Source organism: Hetaerina americana, unplaced genomic scaffold (genome assembly GCF_022747635.1).
Source record: "Hetaerina americana unplaced genomic scaffold, ioHetAmer1.1.p SCAF_6, whole genome shotgun sequence".
NCBI lineage: Eukaryota > Metazoa > Arthropoda > Insecta > Odonata > Calopterygidae > Hetaerina > Hetaerina americana.
The window spans coordinates 50,595,712-50,619,207 of NW_027287205.1; the positions used below are offsets into that span (position 1 = coordinate 50,595,712).

The 23,496-nt window shown below is 37.2% G+C and overlaps 1 protein-coding gene across 2 annotated transcripts in view; it reads left to right on the forward strand.

The window, feature by feature from the left end:
* Nucleotides 1-9,521: 9,521 nt before the first annotated feature.
* Nucleotides 9,522-23,496, forward strand: part of ATP8B (ATPase phospholipid transporting 8B) — a 432,938-nt gene continuing 418,963 nt past the window's right edge. Inside the window, exon 1 of one of the 2 annotated variants that reach the window (XM_071593620.1) lies at nt 9,522-9,688. In XM_071593620.1, coding sequence (XP_071449721.1) covers nt 9,595-9,688 — 94 coding nt within the window. In that variant the 5' untranslated portion in view covers nt 9,522-9,594. The remainder of the gene's footprint in view (nt 9,689-23,496) is intronic. The other variant, XM_071593621.1, reaches the window with a different exon arrangement.

Sequence of the window (23,496 nt, forward strand, 5' to 3'; positions counted from 1 at the left end):
CTAGCAAACTTTGTATTTCTTTCTTCATTTCTTCAAGTTTTCTGTCTGTCCTCATGCTGCCTATCCTCTTCCTTCTTCCACCCCGCTTTCCAAACGTTCTCCCTTCTATTGCGGCCTTCATAATATCACTACCTTCCAATTTTTCTTCCATCCACTTTCTCTGAGCATTCTTTGGATATTCCCCAGTTACTTCCTCTCTTCACCTATCCGTTTAAAAAACCCCATTTTTTGTCGTTCTCTCTTACCTTATTACTATTTATTCAATTCTCGGCCACAAATTCATTTCGAAAGCCTCCATTCTGCGCCTCAAACACCCGGCATCACATTCACAAAGTACTACCTGCCATATGAACGTCTTTAGTGATAATTTATTCGCATGAATAAAATCGATAAAAAAATAAATGGTTCCGCAAGAATAACAAGTAACAAAAAGGGAAAAAAATGATACGAAGAAATTATTTAGAAAAAAAATGCGAGAAACAACAAATGGGTCCATTGATTTGCGTGGCATCTCATGGAGAGAATAGAAGGGAACGCAAATAAAAGTAAAAAAATTGGCAACAACAAAACAAAAAGGGAAAAAAATGATACGAAGAAATTATTTAGAAAAAAAATGCGAGAAACAACAAATGGGTCCAATGATTTGCGTGGCATCTCATGGAGAGAATAGAAGGGAACTCAAATAAAAGTAAAAAAATTGGCTAATGAATAAGAGGAATAGGGATTGTTGGGAAATGTATGGAAGTTATATTATTAGGAACCGCTGAAAAATAAAGATCGATTATTACTTCTATTCACCGCGCAGCTTGTTGGCGAATAGTGAGGTCACTATTTTCCTAGGAAGTTAGTCCTAAAGACTAAGGTTTGGCCTTAAAAATAGGAGAGAATAAACTAGATTAGGTGGAGTAATGTGTGAATTTGGGCAATACTGTAGAGGAAAATGAACGTAGTCGAGACTATTTGGGAGGAATTGCTTTAGCGAAAGAACCATTTACAAGAGGAGAAATGATGGCGGGTGCACTACTTATACTCAAGGAAATATTGGCAAAAGCTTCAATAAAATGAAAGAAGCGCTTTATGGATCTGAAACTTGGTCTAAGGGCATGATAGAAGGGAGATTGCGGTTAGGTGAGCGTGGAAAAGGAGGAGAATAGGAGAATATACGTAGTACTGAATAAGGAAGTAATGCTGGCAAAAAAGGGTAAGATTTCGCGTTATGTGGAGTATAGTATCAGTTAGGTGCCGTCCAAAAGCCTACCTCTAATTTGGAGGGTTTAAGATCATATTGTGATATCTTACAGGACACATTTGGATCCTCTCTTCCTCTCCAACGTGACTAATGTACTGGATCCCTTTCTCTCATTCCCTCGCATCACGTGACTCTTACCCCTTCGTCACTTTCAATCAGGGAAAGCGAATTGCTGTACTCGTCCGTGTATTGGCGATTATCTGGGGAGGCCACGAACGAAGGGAAATGAGCGAGCGAGATGGACTAATACTCCCCAAGCCCCCCTCCATGCATTCTTCGTAATCTCCAGGCCGAGGTCTCACCCTCCCGATTGAATTGCGCGATAAATGGACGCTCCCTTGAGCGCAATCGAATCTGCGTAACTCAAAATAATTTTTGGAGCGGATTCGATTGCGTATAACTGAGACTCCCATTCGTTGTGGAAGCGGCGAGATTAGTTCCCACTGGAACTTTTTAGGGCACGATGAAACGTTTTTTTAATGGGGACATAAACTCAACAGTCTCAAACATTCCCGTATCCAATTTTTATTTCTAGTGTATTATTTAGTGAACTGATACTTGTAATGACTGATTAGATTTGGCAAATCCCGAATAAATCTTTAGAAGTGTATAGGACCGAGAATAGAGCCTAGGGTATTATCACTACGGATGGGTCAAAAATATTGAAAACCCAATCGCGAGCCTTATAACGTAGACTAACTAATAATGATAATAGTTTCAAAATCGAAAATGCCTCGTTTATGTTTAATATTTTCGTTCCTCATCCTAAATAGTGCATCGTTAATTGTACATAATAGTCATTAGAGGGAGATATAAGTACGTATGTAAGCATTATCACCAACATACATTTCCCTTTAAATTTCACTTATAAGTGCAACTAACGAGGCAATAGTTAAGGTGAGCAACGGAAATATTAAGCGGAAAGGAGATTTTTTTATTACTAAGTAATAAACAGGAAACATGACTAAGATGACTATATCTGAATATGAACAAATCGAGCATGATGATGTTTTTGAGAAAAGGAAGGATAAGTTAAACATTAAAATTAGTGGTCATTAACTAGAGCATTTGGAAGATTTTAATTACATTGAATGTGTGTTGGACTATGGTTGTGAAAGTAGTAGGGATGTAAGAAGATGAATTGATCGCGTTAGTCAAAGAAGCATTCGCAAGGAGGGGACTGTAAGTAGGGGTGTTGAGAAAAGTATCGTCGAAACTTTGATATGGAGCGGTATTTTGTATGGCAATGGAATGCTGAATACTGTGATTTACGGAAGGATTTTAATCGAGCAAGGTAGTGGGAGGGAATGGATAGGCATGTTGAATGGAATGAAGTGGTGAAGTAAGTGTGCGATTTGAAGACCAATTTATTGAAGCATGGGGTGTCGGAAGAACGCTGGGAATCTTTGCAATGAAAATCGTTTTCGTGCTGGATTTTGTACTGAAAAGTGTGCACTAATGAGAAAGATAACTTTTTATTCCAGCGGTATTGGATTGCATACGGTGAAAAGAAACTAGTTTTCGAAACACTTTTAACATGTTGATAAAATTTGTAATGTATATGAAATAAGAATTTCATTTATATTTGCACAATGTCTTCTTTGATGATCCGTAATAATCAATGTTCATTCTACATGAACAATGACTGACCAAATGCAGTAATAAAACTAATTGTAAGAGCCCCACTGAATCCTTCCCCCCGCCTTCGGTGGGAATAGGGTGCTATAGTGCAACACTTTCCATCTCAAAAATTCCCGCGTATTAAAAGGATGACCCCAAATTATGTCGTTTAAATGCACAAAATCCTCACTTGGATCAAGTCCGCTGAATGTATACAATTTCAAAATTGGCTTATTAAATTCAGGTTATGATACTGATGTTGCAGGCCAAATGACGACACTAAATGTATGTATATTATATGTAGATCATTAATGCTTTAAAAGGTTACGGTTATCGTTTGGTCTTGTTGAGAGATTATCCTTTTTTCCTATTCGGAAATAAAGGTTATACTCGCACGCATAAACGATTGAATAATACAAAACAATAAGCAGCATAAATTGGGGGGGCCTATCAACCTAGTCAGCCTATCGCGATGACTGCAAGTCGGACATAGATTTTCTAAAACACAAATCTCTGGATTTTATATATCGCACTACTGGGGTTTATAAACCTCGCGTGCTATTGACAGATAAAGAAATTACAATTTAAGGGTTATTCGCGGGCACTGATATACGTGAATATTCTCTTTCTTTCTCACAAAAATTAGGACTATAAACACTCAATTAAGGTTACGCAAAGGCCTTGCCTGTCGTATCTGTCATATCATTCACGGGCCCTTCATAAATTCTACATTTACGCAGTTAGGAGTTGTTTTCAGTTGGATAATAATCAGTCAACGAAAGAGTGAAGGGTATGCATGCATTTTTAGGTCAGTCCCTTGGGTTTATTTTTTATTTATTTTTTGTGACATTTAATGCCTTCTCCATGTTTTCCAATTTGGTTCAAGGGCACATTGAAGAATTAGCGTATGAGAGTGATGGGTGGAATGGATACATACGGAAAGAATAATCGGGGGAATGAACAAAAGGATGCGTGGGAGTGGAAGCTTGGGAGATCTGTGGGGAATGGTAGGGAGCGAAGAGGAATGGGGGCTAGCTTACCCGTGGTGTCGCGGGGCTATCTCCTAGAGGAGGGCACTGTATGTTTTCACTCCACCCGGGGGGGGGGGGGGGGAGACTTGGATGTGCGAGGGCGGTTGATATTGAGGAGAGATGGGAGTGAAGGAGATTAGTCACATCGTTGAGCACGCAAACATCTTCCATCCCCCCCCAACCCCCACGAGACAATTGGCAATCACGATTTCCGATTGCTCCAGCGCGTGCTGTTATTTATTCCTCTTTTGGATAGCGCGTGCAGGCATAAATAAGTCAGATTCATTGGATTTCAAGAGACGGATTAATGTCTGCACAGTTTTAAGGGCATATCTATGTGAGAATATAGTATCTCCTGATGAAATTTTTTCTGGTGGCAAGTCCGAAATTTTACCCATTTTTCCAAGAGAGATGAGGAAATGCAAAACAGAAAACAGTCAAGAGAGTGTATTTGTTTCGTAATAAAATTAAAGCTAGTTGACAATTTTTTAATATTCCTATTAAGCATATCTAGTTTATTAAGGGTGCTTTTCGACCTATGGTATCGTCTATTTCATCATCGTTTATAACGCTGTAATAATTGTAATGTGTAGTAGTAGTAGAGGTTGTAGATGAATCCTGATTAATTCTAAGCCCTCACTGACATGACACAAAGCATCACAAACCACATCAACCCACTACCATAACTCATTATATAGCTCTACAAACTTTCTCTCTCTCTTAATTCAATCCCTTTCTCCTGACTTATTTTTATTTCTTCTGAAAACCGCCTCTCTTATAGTGCTAGTCTAGCATTTCATTGTTTGTTTTCCTTGTCACCGATTCCATTTTCTCCATTCTTTTCCTCACCCACTTCTCAAAAACTGCCGATCTACGCTTATCCTTCTGTATCAACTATCAAGTTTCCAAACTTTACAAAACACTCCTCCATATTAATATTTTTGTTAGCTAGTATTTCCTTAACGAGTCTGTCCCCAACTACTGCATCCTCGCAAACGTTTCTTCGCCTAACGAATTACTTTTTTTAAAGTCCCCACCAATCCGCTCGTCCAAAATACTTCCCAAATAGGTGTACCGTTCTCCATGTTCTAGTTCGAGTCCATCATTTTTAATGGTTATCTTAGTCTTCATATTTCTTGAGAATTTTCACTTCGTTTAATCATTAATTCTTATCCCATCCCTGTCGAACCGATTCTGAAGTACGCACAATAATGATTGTATCTCTTTAGCTGGTTGGCTAATAAACTCTTGATCATCCGCGAATCTGATTGTAAGGGTTACCCCTCCCCCTATTTTCACTGTAGTCCTTCATATGTCTATCTTGCCATTTCACCGTTTATACATTAAAAATACGAGTAACAAGTTATAATGGACATTTCAATTTTGCTATCATGCCTAGAACTTCCCATCCTGACTCTCCATTCGCTCTCCGCACATTGTCCAGCCAGAGACATGTGCAGGTTCCTGATAAGTCGTGTCTGTCTTTAGTGTGCTCCTTCATTAGTTGTGCCAAGTTTTCTCCGTCGAACACCTCAAAATCGACGAAGTAATAAAATACTTCCTGGTTGTACTCAAATATGTTCCTTTCTGCTAGAGATATTTCTAGTAGTCTAGAGTGACATATGTACTATCTACCTTATTCCAAATATCAACATATATGCCCATCCCCTTTCTAAATCCAAACTGATTTTCTCCTATGCAATCATTACTCTTTTTTCATTTTTGTACTTGCCGCCTATAAAATTAAAGAAATAATCTAATATTCCTCGCATCATATTGCTTTCCCTATTTTTGGGATGGCGTCATCACTCACCTACGAGTCTTCCGAACAAAATCCTTCCTCATAAGTGTTACGAATGAGCCTATAAAAACTCTTCCTTCCCCTTTCTCCTTAATTATTGGGTAGTTCCGGCGGAATACCATCAATGCTCAAAGTCTTCTTCGATTTCATTCCATGCTTTTTAAATCTCACAGCCAAGCATTTCCGGTTTTAAGCTATCATTATCGATAGATAATTCCCTTTCTAGATGGAAACTACCTGGCCTATTGCCCTCATCATACAGTTTATCTTTATGCCAGAACCTTAATTCTTCCATATCGTCTAAAATTCCTTATCTAAATCATCTCTTCTTCGATTATTATTTCACCCATTTTATTTCCAATAGTATAAACAGAATTCCTACCCTGACCTTGACCTTGTCAGTTGCAGGTCATTTCGCCCACAAACAATCTGTGTCCTCGTACTGCTCTTTTCACCATCTGGCTAGGGCCATGTACTGTTAGACTACCTGTTTACATGGTAGTCTAAGATATGTTCAGCTTTCAGTTGTCTCCTCAATCTACCTTCTTTCTATCTAATTTTGTATTTACGTTCATCTGTTTAATTCTATCGCCTTCTTTCTAATCATCTCCTCCTTAATACATGAATTCCTTGATATTTTTCTATTTACAATTCCTAGGGTTTCGTTCCCGGTTGTCGATATTATTTTTTTGATATATTCCAATTTTTGTTCCCGACGGTATCCAACACCCTGTCCTTACTCATAATTTTCTCGACCACCTTTTGATACCCCTTTCTTGTCTTTATTGTTAATGCTTCTACGTTCCATTTCCTAAATTGCCTTCATTGTTTTATCTTTTTGAAACGAACGCCTCTACCTTATTATAAAATTATGGCATTTATCCGCTTCCGGGAAATGTGCCAATTAATCACGATGTTTCTAAATTTGTGCCTAATCATAACGTAGTCTAACTGATATCTTCCTGATTCCCCCGACATTTTTTCTCCCCACAGTCATTTCTCGTCCCAAAACCGTAGTCCCCGACCTCACTACCATCACTTTGCCTACCGTCGCGATCCAATCCCCTATTACTATCAAATGTTTCCCTACATAATCACACACGATTATGTCCTCTTAACTGGTCGTATACCTAATCGATTTTGTCATCCCTATGTAGGCTTGGTGGGATTTACGTGTATGTGTATGAAACTCACTGAACAAAAGAATGAAATTATTACGCTAGTCTGTCAAATATTAGTCAATCAGAAATTCTGGGGTATTCTTTCAAAGTTTAAATAATGCTTTTCTATTAAAGATATTAGCAGTCCCCAAAATACTAATTTTAAGAACGATTTACGGGAAAATCAGTGTTGAAAGGCGCAGTTACAAGTTCTAGCGATAAAAAACTCTCTTTAGACTTGCTTCCGTGGATATTCTAGAATATTTGCAGAGATAAGACTTCAGGACAGAAATACCTTTAAGGAAGTGTTGCGTCTTTTCCAAATAGCCCTCGTATAGCCTTTTCTTGGACCTTTTACGATCAAGCGCCCAGTATCGAAACCCCGCGCGAGAACTCTCCTCAATCCGACCGTTTCGTATGACTTTCGGTGACATCAACTGCGCGACTCATAATCATTAGGAGTGACGAATCATTCTTCTGTATGCCTTACCTCTCTCCTGAGCTAAGTCATCGGTGGCATATGTGACGGTTATTCTCTTCGGTGCTGCATACCATTTAAATAAGGAATTCTTAAAAAACGAAAGATTGACGATAACGAGCGTTATCGCGAAACGCATCCTTCCGTCTGTAAAAATCATACCATAACTCAAATTAAATAATAGATTTTAAAAATCTATTTTTATATGCCCCTAATTAAAATTCATCATTAGTCATCATCACGGGTTTTTAATCCGAGAATTGGTTGGTAATAGCTCTCCACTGATCCGTACCCTGACAATTATATTATTACCTCACAGCTCCTGAACCGATATTTAACGTCATTCATGCTTCTCGTAATTCATTTTAGACGTTCCTCTATAATTATTTCCCTCTATTTTTTCTAAAATTATCCTCTTCAGTAAACTATAGTTGTTCTCACGATATGGTCAATTCAGTTGCCTCTTCTTCTTGCGACAGTTCTCCATGATCTTCTTTTTTCACCAACCCTTTGTACACCAGGTACGTCTTCATTTGAGAATATGTCCTTTATACTTATTTTTATCATTTTTCAGTAGCAACACATTTCCATTGCTCACTGCCTTTTTTCTGCCACGTCTTAGAAAAGGAGATAACATTTGCAATTTTTTTAAGGATTAACTTTCCTGTTACAGTGCTAATTATGGTTACGTTGTTGAAATAACCCTAGGAAAAAGTGTGGGATATTACCAAGATATATATTCGTGCATTATGGAACAGTCAACAAAATGAAGCCTGCGAGGGATAAAATGAGCTTCTCATGGCCTCTTTATAGACTGACGATATTAAATAATATTTCCTTAAGCCGTCTAAAGGTTTTTTTCTACCAATGTTAAAGTAAAAAGGGGGGGGAATTGATAATGGTGGGGTGGTTTACGGGGAAAGTTAATCAGTCGTCAGGTATATCACTCTTGTACGTACATTTTTTAACGCATCACTCTCGTATGTCGATGCTAGTAGTATTTGTTATAATTTTTTTTCTTTAAATAGAAAACCTTCTTCGCCCTTTCTATTCTGCTTATGACACCCCTCTCGCTTCTTTCTTTACTAGTGATAGTGTAGCCTTAGTAGCAAAACTCTTCAACTCCTTCCTGTGTGTCCTTATCTATCCATATTTGGACATTATCTAAACTTAGCGTTCAGCATATTGCCTAAAAAGTTTGATTACCTTTCCTCAGAGTCCCTAGGCACAGCGTGCAACATTATTTTTGCCTTCCCATTCAATCCCTTCGACTGCGTATAAACGACTAAAGACGCACATACCTAAAAATCTGTATTACCTCTCTCTTTCTGTCACTTTATATTTTCTACATTTCCTACCCTCAACAGTATCTATCTTGGTAAAGACTTTGATTAAGGATGTCAATAAAAGGCTTGTCGAAACTTCGATATGAAGCGTCTATGACATGGACACATGGTAATTGAAGAAGGATGGTAGGTATAGATTGAGGATTTTGAAATGTGAGTGTGGAGAAGGATGGAAAATTCTAAATGGACCGAAAGGAAAACGATTGGGTTGGTGTTTGGCATGGTGTTTGAAGAAATAGGATTGTTTGGAAAAAGAAAGAAAGGAGGAAATATGGATGCAGAGTATTTGGATTGGGAATGAGATGTTTTAAGACTGTATAGGGGAGAAGGTAAGGAGAACGAGGAAGGGATAGGAATAGGATAGGCATGTTTGGCGGAATAAAGGGAGGAAAGAAGTATTCGGAGCTAATGGTAATTTTAAATTTCAGGTTGTTTGTTGTTAGGAGAGACAAGGGAATTTTCTCGGTACCGTTGGTAGCTTTGGTCCTTCTAAAACCTACCTTAACCAGTAGATTACAAAAAAAGGTAAAGGAATATATCTTCTGCATTTAACTGCTATCGGCGGGTTCGTTTAAGTTCCGCTGTAGTCCCGGCAAAGGCGGTTGAAAAACCTCTGTTCGGGAGCACTTAGGATTGCGGAACACACTGCTTCCGCTAGGAACTCAGTATCCACAGCCTTTTATTTTTAAATCTTGATAAGCTGGACATGAGGGGAAGAAAGCTAGGCCGTTGAGTCGGTTTAGTGTCTGGAGTCGAGTCTCTCCCGCCCGAGGGACAGTAGCGCTGCTGCAATAGTCAAGCGAAGCGGGGGCTCTTCCCTCGCCTCTCTCAATGAGTTCGAGTCCAGTCCACGAGCGACGGGCCACGTTCTCGCATCAAACACTCTCCAAGCTCGAAACTGCAGACGTGATGGCCTCAAGAGAGAGTGTGGAATGGATGGCGAGCATGTCCGAACAGTTGTGGAGAGCGAGTGAAGGGTGTCTGAGTGAGGATTACCGAGTTGGTGAGTGAACTACTCTCCCGCACATACCGGCTGCAACCGGTCCACTAGTATTTTCACTCCAATGCTCCTGGGATTTGCATATCCTTATTTCAAAGGTGATACCGCAAAATATCACACCTTTTGATATCACGGCAATGTTCTGGAGGATAAATCCTCCCTCTGCCTGCATGTCTAATTAAAAAACAGCAATACTTACAAGGTAAGGAACAATAATAATGAAATGAGATATAGACGGATCCCACAGTTAGTTGCTACAATGCAAGTAAAAGAAAACTCCTATTTGTGATGGTAGTTCCCTTTCTCTCAAGAAAGGGAGAAGGCACAAACTCAAAATTTCTAATTGCAGCTTTATTATTGGTGGCGAAATACCAACCCATGCACCCTCATGTGCCGACTAGCATTGCACTATCAATTGCAAAAGTTTGCCGGCAACCACTGGCTAGGTGAACAACTACTGCCTAGAGAGGTGAATATAATGTGTTTTTCAATGGCTGGATTTGAATTGGGCTACGATAGATTTAAGTTGCTCCGAGAAGCTGGAGTGACTTGCAGCCATTGTATTTCACTGTTACGAATATGGTGAACACTGACAGCCGACAGATGCAACCATAGCACCTATGCCTTAGGAGTCATTTTCATGACCTAATTATACCCTTAATGAATTACTTCTTTGTCATTGGATCCTTGAAAATATTGAAACTTAGAGCGGGTGGTAGGAATGTATTTTGCAAATTGTGGAAACACTGCATTGACGTTTAACTCCTTTATTCTTCACCATTTGATATTTTTATTTAGGCCAGTAGTGGTTATTAAAGAAATAAGCTCGTCACTGCAGTGATATTTTCGCGTCAAGATGGGTGCGTAATTTTAGCCAATTCTCCATCGTCATTTCTTTCCCCCCCTCTTGTCATCCTCGTGGTCGTGAATCGCCTCATCACATAACCTTCATAGAGATTAGCCAGGCCTTCCTACTTCGCTTCCGCTAAGCCGAAGCCTCTTAACATATCCACACATGTTTGTAGAGCTGGAAAGAATTTTAGTATGCCCGAACATGACGCCAGGTATCGAAATACGTTGCTCAAGATATCGTTGGCTGTTTCAAATCGGCCTACAGGCAGTAGAAGGCAGTTGACTGACCGAGTCATCAACGCTTTTGGGGATAGTGGACTTATTAGATTCTTAGCTAAGCAGTATTTACTGATTGTTTTCCGAGGAATTATGGAGAAAAGCCATGCTTTGGCATTCGACTGCTATTGGCGATCTAATGGAGAGAGGTCAGCAGTTAAAGATGGCTGCGTACGCTATCCAATTTGCCGATCGAAAGTGAGCTTACAAATTCTTCATTAGCGATTTCGAACCCATATCCATGACCCGGAAAGTCTAAAGACCAGCCGCCGTAGTAATTCCCGTGACATGTTTTCGTGTTCCGTTCAATCGCCCGAACGTTTGAGCCCATTTTATTTCATTAGTAGGCCACTGGGTGTTAGTTCTTGCGATGCATTTTATCGCTTCGTAACTTTGTTTAATTCTGGAAAAGCCGTACCATCAGAAGAAAGTCGAGTTAAATATCCTCGAGTGCCCTGGTCGGTAAACACCGCACTCCCTTAGACCAAGGAATATTTCAGGATTAATGTCATTTTTTCAAGCGAATGTTTTGCCCTTCAGAATGCATTTATTAGTTTCTATGTGAATAAATACTCGTAAAAAGGGAGTTAAAAGTAGTGACGCCATGCCATTTCGGAGCCTATTTTCGTCTTGACGGTAGAAGATTTTTTGAGAGACAGGAGAGGAATATTTTTTTTTATATATCGAGTCAGCGCTTCACTTCTCTTCAGCTCCGCGTTCGTATCTCCATTTCGCATTTCAGTACATTTTATTTTATTCCTTAAAGGCGATATCTCTCGTCTTAAGTTTTCCTTTTCTTCCCCTTCTTCCAATGTACCTATCTATATACGTGTATGTGTATGTGTATACATATAAAGTTTCTCCCTCCAGTTGAAAAAAGTGGATGTGTCACTGAAATATTAAAAAACCAAAATTTTGCCTTTTTGTATTTTCAAGGTTTTTAATAGCTGGCGACTATCTCTGTGTGTGTGTGTTTATATATATATATATATATATATATATATATATATATATATATATATATATATATATATATATATATATATATTTCATTTTTTATACACGTAAATAAATGGAATGATAGAATGTACGTAGCTTGCTCCGATCGCAATTGAATTTTGACTACCTTCGTCTCTGAACTCTTTCCCTCCACACTATATTCTTAACTGCGGTGCTCCCCCCAAGCCCTCACTTACACTTCCTCCCCCATTTACTTTTTTTCTTCTTTCTTTTATCCAGTTCGACTCTCATATATTAGATTGCTTCCGAGTCCGGAACCAATATCGCATGTCCTTGTGCGAATTCTGGGAATTTTTCCGTCCCCCGCCTCTCGCCCGCCCGCCCGCCTACTTCTTCTCCCTTTGCACTTAATTCCCTTTACTTTCCTCTCTGTAGCACTCCACCCAAGTGTTCTTCCTCTTCCTGTAAGATTCCCTCTCGCCTCGTATTCCATCCATTTGTCTCTCTCTGACTCTTAAATTTTCCTCTCTCGTTGCCAATTTTCTCCAACTCTCACCTCCAACTCACTGTCCCAGTTGGCGTAAAACTGCGGAGGCCGAAATATGACATTGGAAACCGGACTCGACAAATGCGATCCCGAGGTAAAAAATTGGAGTTTGGCACGTAGGCCATTACTTCTAGCTGATAAAAATAATAAAACATAAAAATTTATTTCAAAGGGGTAGTTTTTACCAGAAATTCATCATCCTGTATTTTATCTACATATGTAAAACATTGAGAACTTAAATGCTCTCATTCGGTTTACGCAATAGCAATATCGATTGAAGAATAGAATGAATACATTTCCTTTGCGACTAGTGGAACGCAGCTGCCCTCCTTATAGGCCTTTTACACCTCGAAACTTGAGTACGAGGTTTTGTTTTTAAGGTTTTTCATAGCTGGCGACTGACTATATATTATGGGATTACCCTTGCGAGTAGGACAGAGCAGAGTCCCCGTAAGCCTCACGAATCATTTAGTTAGTCTCCTGAAGAGATTTTTTCAGTTTAACACCAAACTTAATCGCGTAACGTTGCTCGATCGTCGGTTCAAAAACCCAGGTTTCCTCACCAGTGATGACGTTGCCCAAATAATCAGGTTCATTTTGATACGTTGCAAAAGTTCACTTGAAATTTTCGCTCGGTTGGTCTTTTGTGACACGGTCGGCTAACTGACGTTCTGCCGCTTCCACAGCTTGAAGAACACTAAGACCGGTTTTGCGGCAAAGCTTACCCCACCTACTCCAAGAACCCCCCCCCCACCTACTCCAAGTGGTTCGATCGCACCGACCAATAGGAGCGGCGGGGTAAATTCAATTCATTACTTTTGGAACGCACTCTGTAATTCTTCCATCTAGAATTTTTACATTTTTTGATCTAGCCTCAGACATTTTCTCTAGGATTTTTTCCTGCTAAATTTTTAGTATATTAATTTTTGTAGAACCAGTGGGTCCCCAGACGGTTATACCATATCTTAAAATACTCCCAACCAGTGCAAAATACACTATACATATCTTGATGACATTCAAACTTACAAAAGTTCTAATGTATTGAACTTAACAAAGGATGTATTTTAAATTGTTATTTATTTTTGAAATATGTTCACCAAAGTTAATATTTTGTTCAATGATTACCCTCAAGTGATAATATTTATTTAATTGTTACAGCCTGGGTCAATTACAGTTATTGGTGGGGTAATGTAGGCAGCCATGTGAATGAAAATGTAATTGAATATCTACAATGTCAGAGGTTTTCAGTTTCACAAACATTGATAACGAATTTATTATCATGTACCCATTTACTGATATTATTTAAGTCAAGTTTCATGCCCTGAATAGTTGCTTTTAGTTCCGTATGCTTTGATATGAGTACTGTATCATCAGCATACATTGTCAATTCACAGAAATGACAGCAATTGAATGACATATGTTATATTATAAATAGTAAAGGACCAAGAATACAGGAGATACCTGTAGATCCTTGTGGCACTATTGATTCTACATATCTCATGATCTTCACTACTTACATTATTTATTGTAGTGGCTAATTTTCTAACCTTTATATACTTATAAAACCAAAGCTGGGTGGGTCCACAAGCTCCTATACTGTATAATTTTTTTTGCAATATATTGTGATATACTGTGTCAAAAGCTTTTCTAAGATCTATAAATGTTTTTACCATGTTAAGCCTTCTATCCATTCCATTTCCAAAACTGTTCACAGCTAGTCGAATGGCTTGCATGGCTCCTTTATTTCTTTGGAAACCAAATTTAAATTTTGATATTATTTCATATTTTTCCAGGAAATTCAGGAATTTGTCTGCCATAAGCCTTTCTATGATTTTGAAATGGCAGGTAGTATTGATATTGGGTGATAATTATTCAAGTCTTTATGAGATCCTCCTTTGTAAATAGGTCTTATGACAACTTTTTTTAAACTATTAGGGATATTTTCATTGCATATTGAATTATTTACAAAATCCTGTAATAGTGGTATATTAGGTCACCTTTTCAGGTCCATAATTCTAATACTACCATACCCTATTGGTTTCATATTCATTTAGTTAATAATTGTATGTATGTGATCCTCTGTTGCTAAATTTATTACTATGCTATTTGCTTAATTCTTTGTATTTGCCGAACTCAGTGGGATTTCACAATTATCTTTTAGGTAAGTTATTTCTTTGGTGAAATGTTTAGAGAATCTGGATGTGATCTCTTTAACGGAATTTATATGACCAAAATATCTTATCAGGTTTTTATCTGATTTGCACTTGATTTTTCTTCCTGTTAAACATTTTATGGTACTTCATATTATCCTCATACTACCCTTATTTTCATTAATTTGATCTGTATAAAATTTATTTTTAGCTCTCCTTATTTCATTGTTGACATAGTTCCTATATTGCTGGTAGTTTATTCTACATATTTTATTATAAGGTGAGTTTTTACATTTTTTTTAAGTTATCCCTCTTTGTCATCATTGCTTGGAGATTGTTTGTCATCCACTCCTTCTGTAAAATTATTCTTCTCATTTTAGTATTTTTTTTAGATTTACTATATAGTATATGTATATCCTGGATTACATTTACAGTAGCCCAATAGAGGGAGTCAGGCTCTGAGTTTAATGTCAATTCACCCCAATTATACTGAGTTATCAACCTAGTAACATATTTAGCACATATTACTTCTTTGATATCAACATCATATTTTACATCACAGTATGTAGTTTTGCAAGCTTCATATCCACCATTAGTGTGTCCAATCCGTGTAGTGATCCAGTATATTTGTTTTAAGTCATACCTTTCACTACGTATTTACCTCTATAGTAAATATTGTCTAGGGTGCTTTGATGAAGATAGTCTTCCACAACACATTCCCTAGTATATCCAGTTATGACCTCATAGAACCCTTAGTGGCCATTATATCTCTAAAACAAATCACATTATTATATTTTTATTCTTAAGATTGATACTTATATCTCCTACAAAAGTAAATTTCTTCAGACCTTCATTATCAAAAAAAGAGTTCACAAATTCTACAAAATATTTTATACTTAAATGTGGTGGTCTATATGTGCTAATTATAGAAACACAAATATTGTCCAATACCAGTTTACCCTACAATAGCTCGCATACATGTGAGGGTTATTTGTTTTCATTGAAAGTAAATTTGTTGTTTACAAATAATATAATACCACCACCTCATGTTTTGGTTCTCAATTTTTGGTATTTTTTATATCCTTACAGTTGATAAAAATAATTTCTGTCTCACTTATATTCACCTCAGTAAGAATTAAAATATCAAACTGGAGATATACTTACAGATGGTTAAGAATTATATTCAATTCACACCAATTTTTTCTCAAGGATCTTACGTTTAGGTGCATAATTGAAAAATTCAAATTTTGTGTGAAAGAGGGGGAAAGGAGAATGTCATATGAAACAGCAAATATTTGGATTTTTAACTGTTAAAAACCAATCCATTAATAGTTAAAATTTCACAAAATAATGTCTTAGAACCATCCGAGATCCTCCTCTGACCTTATCCTGATGGTCTCAGAGTTTTCCTACCGATTTGCTAGATTTTTTCCAAATTTTACCCATATGTATTTGTATCCCCTTTCATTCCCATTTTCCTTTGGAAGAAGGGATCATTTGGTCTCAATTTCGTCCAAATAAAGACCTCTATCTATCTATCTATCCTTTGCTTTCCATATCAAGTTTTTGGTATATCCAGTTAGTACCTCATTAATAAAAATTTTGCAGAATATTTCCCATTAGTAATATCACTGTTACCAATAATTTTTCTTTTAGCAACCCATTTCTCTGTTATGCTTTTGTTGTTGAAGGGCACCACTAGTTTGGTATTTTTATGGGTAGACTTGCTCTTAATGAAAAATGCATCATCAACTACGTTTTCACAGTAGTCTTCTATGTCAATTTCTCAATGGCAATCTTTTCCACAACCAAAATTGGTGAGATATCAGTGTTATTCAACACAAGACCCACAACTTCCACCTTGTTCCTCATTAGATTTTGTTCAAATATACATGGCACACAACTGAAATGTTTCAATATAAAGTACAATTACAGACAATCTTCATCATATACGAAGTTTAGTAAGTTCATGTGGAAAATTTCTCAATGGATAGGTTTAAGGTTTAAATTCATTAATTATCGTTTTCAGGCATTTATTTAGTTTAAATATTTTGTTTTGAAAATAAATTAACAGTGTTGTCTTTTTTATTTTTACCCTCCCATTCATTTTTTAAGGAATTATACTGATTTCAAAATATTTGTGCCAAAATCCACGATAAACAAGCAATATAATATTTGATTTCGGTGGAAAAATGAATAATTGAATATTTGATAAATCACTACGATTTATCGTCCAGTCTCCGAGCAATGTAGGAATATTACAGTTTACTTACACCTTGTTGATCCCCCCCCCTCTCTCTTATCAAACGTTTTCGCGATTCGCTTCGGTTTCCATTCAATGACTCCCTTGTGAGTGTTTGAGCCCAAAAATGGCCTGGGCCCGTCAAATTCTGGTTTTCATTCTATAAATGAGAAACCTGTGATATTCCATGCAAATTAAATCGAATGTGTCGACCGTGGTTTCGACACATTCATATTATTATTAAAACACTATGTGAATAAGATTGGTCTCCATGGTGTCTTATGTCGGAGTATTAAAAGAGAGCAGAATGGGAGGGATGGAGTGAAATTATTAACTGAACCGTGGGAAGTGGGCAAGGGCGAGTATCATCGTTTGGGATCAAGTGGGGAATGGGAGGCGGGAGGAATGTCCTGCAAGCAGGGATAGCTGAGGTGAATGCCCACAGCCAGTTACGTCATTGAGGAGGGATATACGAAGGGAATCCAATGTGCATACAATTTCAAGTTGCTTAAAAAATATCCCGTTCGTAACCCTAGTCAAATACAAGTAATATCTTAGTTTTAAAATCAGTATGGTGATCCTGTAGTAACAATGTTTTTGTGCATAAATTTACGTAATTTCTGGCACGTAACTATTGCAAGTAATTCTGCATTGTTACGATGTCAGTCAATTTCGAGCAACGAACATGTGCGCGTTTTCTACGTGCGGACTTTCTCATTTCTTAAATCTTCCTCGCGACAACTAGGTAAAAGAGGAAGTGGAAGGAATAGGATAGGCATGTTGGATAGATTGAAGGTAGGAAATAAATATGCTGAATTGAAGAAGTGGGAAGTCTTGTCTAGAGTAGGTTGTAATGTGAGGCGAGGCTAAGAAATGTATCATATTACCGTTGTTTTGTATTTGTCTTAAACAGTTGAATTCCAATGATGACACAGGGTTGCATATTAATAGCTAATGGAAATTCAGTAGAGGAGGGACAGCGGAGATTATAAATTGTTTATTCTATCGCTTTGCGAATGAGCAGCTTCGGTGAAGACCGGTTGTCATTCATTCGTGAAACATTATAATGTTTAATTACGGATTCATTTACATGATTACGATAACTGGATATTTGCAAAATACCAATCGGTGCTTCCAAACGATTCAATTCCATGCACACAATGACGAGGTAATTCTCTGTCGGATATAATTCCCGAACTTATGAATCCCATTGGTCCTGATAGGATATCAAATTAAAAAAATAACTGGTCTGTGTTTTGTCACGCGTTGGCACCTTTCACCACGACGTGTCTCGCTTGTTCAATCATTAAATATAGGACAAAAAGAGTGGCTTTTCCTTTTATTCAAAATCCAGGTTTTCCCTTTTTAAATCATTTATCGATCGAATGAATTGTGGTTCTATCAAATTTGTTTTTCTCTGTGGTAAAATCAAATTTCGGATTTCTGTATTTTCCCCGTTTTTTTATTCAGCATTGAGGTTCAGGAAAAAACAGGTTAGGGCGACCGTAAATTATTTAGGGTCATCTTTGCCTTTTTTAAACCCGTGAGAAATCAACCCCGCAAATCTTACGTCGTTATCAGTGCTAGAGTTTATACTGTATTAAATAGATACCTCTAAAAATAACAGCACATGTAGGATTGACAAAAGCATTTTTCACTAGATTTATCTACTCTTCCCTTAAATTACCGGTTTGCGCTGAAAAATTGCTCTGCCATGAAAAGCAACCTGTTTTATTTCTTTTTTTCTGTTAGTGGTATCAAAATACGTACTGTGAAATTTAAAAATATCTTTAGAAATCCTTATAGTAGGTTGATTTTATTTATATTTGGTAGTCTACCGTTTAATTTTAGCTTTGTAAGGACACCAACCCCCGCCTTTCTCAGCATCGCTTTACATGGCGCAACCTGACGGCCGACACTACGACCCCCTCTTTATTTCTGCATATTTCCTTCATCCCTTCGTTCCGTTCCAAATCCCTATCCGCTTCCTACCCCTCCCTCGTTTGCCTAACATCCTCCATTCTGTCACAACCCTTATATCCCATTCCCGATCATAATGCTCTGAATCCACCTTTCCTGCCTCCTTTGGTTATATAAAAATGAATCGTTGATTTTTAGATTCGATGGATATTTACTTTCACACGCTTAACAAATTGAACCCCTTTGCTTCCGAATGCGGTTAGATGTTTCGTATCATTTTACGCGCTAACTTATATTTTGTAGTGAGTTGCGAAATGCCTTCAGAATGCATATGATCTTTCTCTTGCTGCCCATCGAGGTTCTTTGAAATTTTATTCGCTCTTCTTGGAAAATATTTTCTGAAAGAAGATTACGCCTAGTTTTATTTGCTTTTAGACATCGTGACCACTTAGCTATGCCTTCAGTTTCTTGGTGCCTCTAATCCATTTCTCTTCTTCCTGTTAAATCTTTCCTTCAGCGTGCTCTCTTTCCTCTGACAAATGATTTGCTATTCTTCCGGTTTTCCTTTCAGTTACTTCCACTAATTTTGCTATCCACTCTTAGCAATTATTTCATTCTCAGTAGATACCCTCGCTCACTTTCTTTGCCGCTCAAATATGTATTCAGCGATATTTTTTAGAACGCAGACATCGAATTCTATTTCTAGATATTGCATTTTATGTTGTGTAGTATGCTTCAACAGTTTTATTAAGGACTCGATTATTTTTTTCTCGATTTTTACTCGAATCGATTTATTAAGCAATTATTTTTCGTTAATTGCGTACCAGGAAATTAGGTCATCTGTATATATTCCGCATGCTGGAATCATTACCTTAGTTACGTCAGAATTCATTTATGGATCCGAAATTATTCCATATCCATCATTGGAGACAATCAACGAGACTTGCGAATAAGTATCGTACCTACATCCACTCGCTCTCGAAATATTCAAGACGTGGGTGACTTGGAATTTTCGATAACGTTTCCCAGTAATGCCTCATATGAGATGATAATGTTAAATATATCCATCCATAGATTGCTTATTTTTTTGGACTGTTAAGTTGATCGTAATCATCCTATGCACTCGCGATATCCTACGTCATTTGGTGTCTCGATTGATTTCGTAATAGGAGATTGGAAATATGTTTTTATTTTGTGCCTCACTCGTGAAGTCCTTCGGTTTTCAACTTTTTTAAGATGAAAATCAATGAAGGCACACTTTTTACTATTATATGTAGAGATGAATCGTAAGTGAAAATGTAGAGATCGAATGAAGTACATTCTATAATGAAAAATGACCACTTATTCATATATCGACAGAAATGCGCAATAACTCCCCAGTGTTTCAATGAGTGTGTAACGTTGAACGAAAAGATATAGCATGGCATCATGTTAATTTTTTTATAGGAATGATATTGAAGGGCCCTTTGTATTTTATTTCCGTGGAACTTTTCCATGGGAATTGACGTCATAATATCTAAAAGAATAGGGGTGCGTTGTCGTCTCGATTACAATGTGTGAACACTATTTAGTATCCTCATTCGTTTTTCTGTCTTTGAATTGTCACATTTTAGCTGAAATTTATAACTATTAGATATTATTTATTATACATTTGGTAAGCAACAGTTTTAATAGATCATGATAGGAGGTGTAGGGGGAGAGATACAGAAAACTTTAATGATATAAAGATTTTTCAAATATTTTTACAGCTACTTGTAATTTCCATGTTACCTGGTTTATGAAAATTTATGTATTTAAAAACTATGACATATAGGCTTACTATGGCACAATTTGTGAATTTACAATAAGAAGTTTTTTTTAACTTTAATATCATGTTGTTTTAACTAAAGCGAGATGTAGCATTTCTAGTGTAAGTTTGCATGTAATATTTTTATGTCTTTGCTATATTTGTATGCCTCAACTGTGGGTACAATGTAGGTTTCAATGTTTTATTGAAATGATACGTTCAGATCGAAATGTCAAGGGTTCAATGATCTAATTAATGTCATTACTCCTTATTTAGCTACTTCTTTTTAAAAAAATCCTGTTTAGAAGGTTCAAACGTCTCATGTTTTAGTGTGATGTAACATTAGAATAAAGTATTGTCGTAGTCTATTTTGATACAATTGTGTACGCTAGTCTGTTTTCGCCATTAATTATCGACCATTATTCCAACACAGTACCATAATTAGTTTTTATGTTAACAATATCAAATATTTAAGTGCCAAATAAACTTTTTCAATATTATTCATGTGCCACATCATGAACTTTTGTGATTTTATGGCTTGCAAAGCCCAATCTTTACATATATTCCTTTTATATTCCTATAATAACTTCATTTGTCGTACGTACGTTCTCGATTTTTAAGTCTCCTCTAGAATTTAAGACAGTTTATTTATGATATCCCTGTGGTAAAAATGTTGGTACCATGTACATTCTATCAAAAGAAAACCATACCATTTATATGTTTTAATATCCAATACTAACCAGTGATCTTATAGATATTTGTATATATTCCATTTAAAGTCGATCTCCATGCAAAGACCTTTTCGCCTTCATGTTAATGTTTTATGTCCTCTGGAAATCGAAGTATCATTGCTAGAAACCACACTCAATGCAAATTGTCAAAATAATATTTCAACAGGCGACTCTAGAATCTTGAAAATGTAATTTCACTTCGAGTCCCTTCATCATAAGTTGCTCTTCGCCCTACTTACCAATACTTGACGAGGCCATTCTTTTCCCAGGCCCAATCCAGAGAGAGGTCCCTTCTATCCCCTCCTTAACCCTCTAGAATTTCAACGCGGTTCCCGCAATCCCTTCCAGTGCCAGACGACCACACCCTGTTCTCTCCGGAGCCAAGATCAATGGTGCATGGAGTCAACCAGTACTTCTCTCTCCGTCCTCCCTACCACCCTTTCTCCCTCGGCCCTCCTCCCTTCGCCGCGCCCCACCGCTTTCTCCAATTTGAGCTAAGACTCCCCTTGTGTGAGGAGGGAACGCGGAGGAAGGGGGGCCGATAGAAAATTAACGGCGTGCACCTACTCCTTCGTGTCGCTTTGCAACAGAAGGTGGATCGGAACTGTCTTATAAATTTGGAATCTGTCATTTACAATGAGTTAAACACCGTGGCGCTTCTGCCGATATGTGATGGAAAAAATAGATGATAAGTTTCACTGTTTTTTGTCGATTCCCGACATTTAAACGTCACTGTGACTGAGCGTCGCAGTAACTTACCATGCATGTTAAATTAATATTTGTCGACTAAATTGAACACGGAAAATAATTATTCCTACAGTAACCGCTGGACGTTACGTATGATTTCTTATTATTCAAAATCTGCCCTAAAGTTGCCCATCGTTTTTTTTTTAATTCTGAGAGAGAGTTGTATGAATTGCACATGTTCCAATGACAAGGAATTCGTTAATACATTAACGAATTCACATTTTTTAAATGCTCGGTTACATTTCCTATCGTGTGAAGGAAGGTTTGAGGATATTCACTTGAAGAGGAGGAGTCTCCTGGAAATAACATGTCGGCATCTGTATCTATCTGGATATCTTGCGCAGCCTTGAGAGTTATCCCTTTTACTGTCTTCGACAACTCTATACTAAAAGTTGAATTGGCATGCTTTATCCTGGTTTCGTTTTTTTTCAAAACTCCTTTTGATGCTTAATTTAGAATGGACAAGTTGTATCCATGCATGATACACAAAGTGATTGATCCAAGACTTTTCAAGAATGCCGATCTGAGTTCTTTGGCGCAAAGGTTTTTATTAATTCAATTTTATGCGAGGCTAGGAAGTCGGGGTCACTCTCTTGCAAAGATTTTTCTTTAGATTTTTTCCTAGTCTGTGATTGAAGCCATCCGTATGGTCCCTTCCATGAACTCTCTCCCTCTATTCTGCGATTGTCTACACTACAATATATTGCGAATGCAGAAGGCCGTTGAAATTACGCATTCTGATTTCCCGGGAACATCTACCCAGTGTACATAACTATCTCTCATTCTTGTCTTTCCTTCCACTGTTTACTGAACATTTTTAAATTATCGTCTATATTTAATATTCCGACAGTTTTTTGCATTTTCTTACCTTATTTCCGATAAGCAAGATCGTTATGTTGTGTCATTCTTAGACTTGCTGGGGAATTTCGTTTAATTTAAACCGGTATTCCTTTCATAATCAACCACATTAAATCAGCAAATGCGCTGTAGAATGTTTAGGAAGATTTATTGATTATGATAGAAAAAATACACTGTCGAATGTGTGATGAAAACGCATTAACAACGCAATTCACATAATATACTAGTAACTGCATATTTTTATTAATTAAAAGATATTATGATTAACTGTTATTTTTATCTTGTAATATTATATGCTGGGAATTACAATTTAGTATGTTTCCAAGTTTTACTGGCTTTATTCCGGAGAAGGTTCAAGAAACTTTTAAGAGTGTGATCCGACAGGAATCTCGGTTATTTAAGAAAGCACCTTATGTATGTATGAATAGCACATAATTTACCTTTATTAGCGAAAGGAGAAGGCAGAAAAAGTGAATGCAGTAGATTTGGAGATGCAGTTAGATTTGGAGATGCAGTTAGATTGTAAAGAGAGAGGAGATGAAGATGAAGTAGAATATGGGGGATAGTTACGTAGAAGAAGGCATTTTGGATGAAATTAAGGAAGTTAGGAAGTATGTAATGTAAAAATAAAGAATGAGTTATTGCAATATGTACGTGTGGTGCGATTTATAGATAGTTTATGTCAGGTTAGTTGGGGATTAGGAGTAAAATACATAGTGTATAGTGCCATAAACTATTACTA